At 39.3% G+C, this 5,000-nt stretch overlaps 2 protein-coding genes across 4 annotated transcripts in view; both read left to right on the top strand.

The window, feature by feature from the left end:
- Positions 1-3,181, top strand: part of LOC137971062 (neuronal acetylcholine receptor subunit alpha-10-like) — a 16,597-nt gene extending 13,416 nt beyond the window's left edge. For all 3 annotated transcript variants that reach the window (XM_068817787.1, XM_068817789.1, XM_068817790.1), the window contains one exon: positions 139-3,181. In XM_068817787.1, the coding sequence (XP_068673888.1) occupies positions 139-1,285 (1,147 nt within the window). In that variant the 3' untranslated portion in view covers positions 1,286-3,181. The remainder of the gene's footprint in view (positions 1-138) is intronic.
- A 68-nt stretch (positions 3,182-3,249) lies between these two features.
- The window catches only part of LOC137971061 (neuronal acetylcholine receptor subunit alpha-10-like), a 13,550-nt gene continuing 11,799 nt past the window's right edge, over positions 3,250-5,000 (top strand). Inside the window, exon 1 of the mRNA XM_068817786.1 lies at positions 3,250-3,715. The gene's annotated coding sequence lies outside the window, so the exon portion shown is untranslated. The remainder of the gene's footprint in view (positions 3,716-5,000) is intronic.

Raw genomic sequence — 5,000 nt, forward strand, 5'->3', positions numbered from 1 at the left:
TATTGGCGTGCCAGAAATATGAAACGAAAGAGGTATTCTCTTCGTCAGCATGCGTACGCCACCTAGATTTACCATGTTTGAATATCGAGTCTAGGGTTTCTAGTGGTTGTAATTTCAATGTCTATATCTTTCCGCCAGTGCAGACAGTGTGTTCAGCGGGGGACTGGAGAAGTACAAAACACGTGTTATTTTAGAGAATGACGGACGCAACGCCTGGTATAGCCCAGCCTCGTTCAGGAGTACTTGCAACATAGATGTGACGTACTTCCCGTTTGACGAGCAAGTCTGCTCCATGAAATTCGGTTCTTGGACCTTTGTGTTGACGGACTTGGACATAGATACGGAGAACACGCCTACCCTCTCAGACAAATACGTCAAAAGTGCAGAGTGGGAGCTCATTAAGGCGTCCAAGGAAAGAAATGTCCAGTTTTATAAATGTTGCTCCGTGCCATTTACTGATGTCACTATCGTGTTGGTCATTCGCCGCAAGCCTCTGTTTTACGCTTTCAATTTGATCACCCCCTGTATGATAATGTTGTCCATGATTCTTTTGGGTTTCTTTCTCCCACCGGAGTCTGGAGAGCGCATAACGTTAAGCATTACCGTTCTGTTGGCCATGGCTGTGTTCCTGCAGCTCGTGGCGGAAACGCTGCCGCGCAACTCGGAAACGATTCCACTTCTCGGAAAGTTCTATATCACCATCATGACGGAGGTCTCCTTATCATTGATGTCAACCTGTTGGGTACTGAATGTTCATCATAAAAACTCTGGAGGCTCGATTGTAAGAATTCCTCCGTGGATCGAACTCTTCGTGCTTGGTTGGGTGGCCAATGTCCTCTGCGTGCGCAAACCCACAATGCAACTTGAGCAATTTCCCCAAGAGGCCAACGAATGCAACCTCAGGTACAGCAGCCTCATCAAAGTGAAAGTCCCATCGCAGGCCGGTGAAGAGCATGCGCTCTTATCTGACAATCACCTGACCCAAGTGTGCCTTTCAAATACGCACGGGCAGAAAAGGTTGTGTGCACACAACAATGACGTCGATAAGACATCAGCAGAAAGAAAGAAGACGCTAGATGAGCAGTGTATTGCGAAAGATTTAGCGTTGTTGGCCGCGCACACAAGAAAGGATCGTCAAATTGAAGAAAATCAAAAGAAATGGAAACATGTTGCCATGGTCATGGATCGGTTCTTTTTCTGGTTTTTTGTAATCACTGTTCTCATCTCTACGCTAGTGATTTTCAAAGAGAAACTACGGCAGCAAAGTTTGCAACATAAAAGTTAACAGTTTCAGTGTAAAAATGTTTTTTTTTTTTACTTGCCCGTAATTAGCAATCACGAAACAGAGATATTTCAGGGGCACCCAACGTGAATTTTCGGAAAATATCTGTTCGCAAGACGATTTGGTATCTAAAATTTTCGCATCATTTGATGTAAAATTTCTTGCTTGCCTGCCTCTCCTAGGATTTTCGAACATCTGAAAAATATTATAATTGCCCATTTTAAACGGATATTTACCCTAAAAAGGTCACCTAGAATTTTCGGGAGCCTTTTTTCTGGCTGAAATTTTCGAAAAGGTAAGTTTTGATCCCTATAATTTTCGGATCGTTAGTCTTTCAGCTAGGAAATCCGAACAGATGAAAATTTTTAGGGAATAAAAATATGCCCGGCTATATCTACTGTTTAAATACTAAAATATGTTTAACAAAGCTGTGTTTAAGTGGTTTAGAACCTATATTCTCGTTGGGTGCCTCTAATATCATTTTTTTCATTTAATTTAAGATCCATAGGGTATGATTATGTAATGAAATAATGAAAAGTAGCTTTTCCACGACAATTACGTCTGCCGCCCTCGAAAAAGGCAAAATTGTTTTATAAACAATAACAGTGCACCCAAATAAATCGTTTGACTTGTCTTATCCGAAGGTCCTTGTTTGAGGAAACAAAACCTAAAGTTAGGATTTGATTAAAATTCTGACTGAAGTTCAAGAATAAAGGAAGGAGTGAAGTCGTCCGAGAAATATGATGATATTACCGAGGCGGAAGTTTATTAACTGTTTCAATTTAAGCAAACAAAGCGAATAATTATCAAATGATTAGTTTTTCATAGTTACCTCATGGTCTTGCGAGGAAAGTTTTCTTACTTTTGCCATATGCCGCTGAGAATTCAGTTGAAATTTAGCTGATGAAAAATTGCATGATTAGGAGAGGTCAACGGACCGTCATTTCACGCCTGAAGGCTTCGTCTCAGTTCCGTCCGCCATACTTTCAAATTTAAGCACATATCTGGAAAGGATATTTAAGTAAATATTGCAACGAAGAGCTTATATTTACAGTTTAATATTAGCACTTATACCCAGAAATACGGCTAATAAGATGCGAGCTCAATTTTGTAGTATCACTGAACATGACTTTTTGTCCTTATCTAGTGTTATAAGTCTCTGGAAAGTGAATATTCTAGCTGAACTAAGAAGAGGGAGGGCGCTCAGTTTCTGGCTCTTGCCCAGGACTCCGAGGAAGGATATACCTGGCATTGCGCATTACGAAAGCCTCCTTGATTGGTAATGCAGGAATCATAACAAAGTTATTTATAAGCTACTTTCCAAAACAGTCAAAAGTCGTTAACGCTACAGAGATATGCGATTTTCTACCAATTTAGAACCAAGACCGATCGATATCCAACAAAATTAGCTTCGTTGGGAAGATTACGGGAGCCATTAGAAAAGGAGCAAAATTTTATTTTCCGCAATAATTTTAATTCTGTCAAGTTAATGATACTGTAATGGCTACACTAAAAGTGGCGGCGAAACATACTCCCTCGTAGAAAGTGCCCCCGTTGCAACGTTCACTTGCCGCCAAGTCTTTCCGCTATTATTACTGACAGATAATATTACGTCTTGTGCGATTTACTGGATGCGTAATTATCATGCTAGCGAAATTATAAGGAAGTTATAGTTTCCTTGACTGAAACAAAATTAATTCTTGATCTTAAAATTACTGTTAATGCAGCGAGAAAAACTACGGTTATTTAAGTTTTATTGGAGACAAAAACGCTGCCTTAGATAACAGAGTTTCTCCATGACATTAGTTGAGGATTTTTTTCTGACGGGGAAAGAGACACGAGGACAGTTCAAAAGAAATGGGTTCGATTTGACATCTCCTGATTTCCCATTGCCTTAAATGACAACTTTTGCATTTTCTTTAATCAATTATTAAACAGTTGAAAGGATTTTTCATCAATTCGTGGGAACTTCGGGTCTGGTTGTAATCAAACCCCGTTTCATTTTGTCAAGCAGTGACAGTGAAACTCGCCCTCGCAGCTGGTAACCGAATTTGCGATCGCAGAGAGAAAGATAAAAGTTGCTTCGAATTTCACATGCTTCGACTGATATCAGGGAATCTCTGATCGACCGAATTTTTCGCCACTGCGCACTGGTCTTAGGCCTCGATCACCGCTTACAATATCTTGCTTAATTCGTTTTGAATTGACGACTCGTTCTACGTCAACTCATAAAGCACCGGAACAAACTTGTCCACGATTTTAAACCATTCAATCGAGAGAAGATCAATTTTTCCTCTGGTTAAATATTTACAGTATTGAAACTTACATCTCCGAACTTCCTAACATTCTAAGTGGCTTTAATCAAGGCGGACAAAACACCTAGAAAGTTGCCATTCGACTTTCTATCTACGTGGGAGTACCATTAGTTCAAAGGCAAGTATTGAGAAATCAGTAGTTTAGTCTTTGTTTTTCCTCTTTATGTAGTCTTACACTCTTGAACTGCGAACTCTTTAGCCGCCAGGGTGCTTTTTCTGCGGAAAAAGGAAAATGACTTAGGAAGGCTCTTTACTTCGCTTCACCTATTACTTTCAATTACTAGAGCATTGTTTGTAGAATTAGAATCGCACTCAGCTGATTCTTGAGCTCAATAGAAGCCCGGTGAAGTAGTGCAAGAATTTGTGGTATTTTCTTTATAATTCGTCGACCATTTATATTCCCATTCCTTTGCTTTAAATTTTCTATTTTTGGGCGTTTAATTTTAATCGGTCTGCTCCTTAAATGTTGATATTTGTTGATAATCAGTCATATTTTGAATCACGTTTGGTCTTTCCCGTAGTACTGGAAGCTAAAGTCCCAGCAATTTTATTTGACCACTAGCCAATAGTTGCCATTTTTCGCTTCGTAGTCAAATTGATCTGCAGGCGAAATCTTATGCTAGGCCTGATGAGACCGCGATAACTGACCCTGACTAAAAAAATAATTTGCAAGGAATGGTCTCTCGTAAAAGCAAGCGCTTTGCCCAATTTTAGCCTAATTGCATTGCTTCTTCGTTTTTCCTACGCCAAAAGGCTGAGTATCGCTAGGTCAGACGTAAAAAAAATTGCTGTAGGTCTTGCAATTGCTCACTGTTTTTAACTTGTTATGACTGAAAAAGAAAATGAAGAGCACAAAATTATTTGAGCCGTGATCTGCACGTCGTTACCTTCGTAAACAAAATAGCTACTCGATCTGTCGGCGATAAATTTGCGATAAGCATCCGCTCTTGATATCGGTGAAACTCGACTTGATTTTGTTTGAGCCCTCGAGGTCGCTTCAGTATTTGTCACTCATCATTACCTATTCTTGATCATTATATTTTCTTTGTCGAGATAGAGCCTCTTGTAATTTGTTATCGACAAAAATCTTATTTAGCCGATAAAATATCGTAAGACAAATCATATATAAAGGATGTATGCGCGACCCAGAAAAAAAAAGTTCAGTTGAGTGCTTTAGTCAGTTGTTTGAATGTCGACAATAATTAGACAACCAAAAAATAATTTCTCGAAAAACCGATTTCGATCATTTTTAACAAAGTGTACCTCTAAACAGGCCTTAAAAAAACGGAGGATAGCCGAATCTACGAGAACAGTTTGGAAGTAACATATGTCAATTGAGGAGGAATATGATCCACGCTCAAAAAGAAGAGAGATATGGTGATGTTTACAGTTAAGATTTTGTT

The sequence above is a fragment of the Montipora foliosa genome, chromosome 9 (genome assembly GCF_036669935.1).
Source record: "Montipora foliosa isolate CH-2021 chromosome 9, ASM3666993v2, whole genome shotgun sequence".
In the NCBI taxonomy this organism is placed as follows: Eukaryota; Metazoa; Cnidaria; class Anthozoa; order Scleractinia; family Acroporidae; genus Montipora; species Montipora foliosa.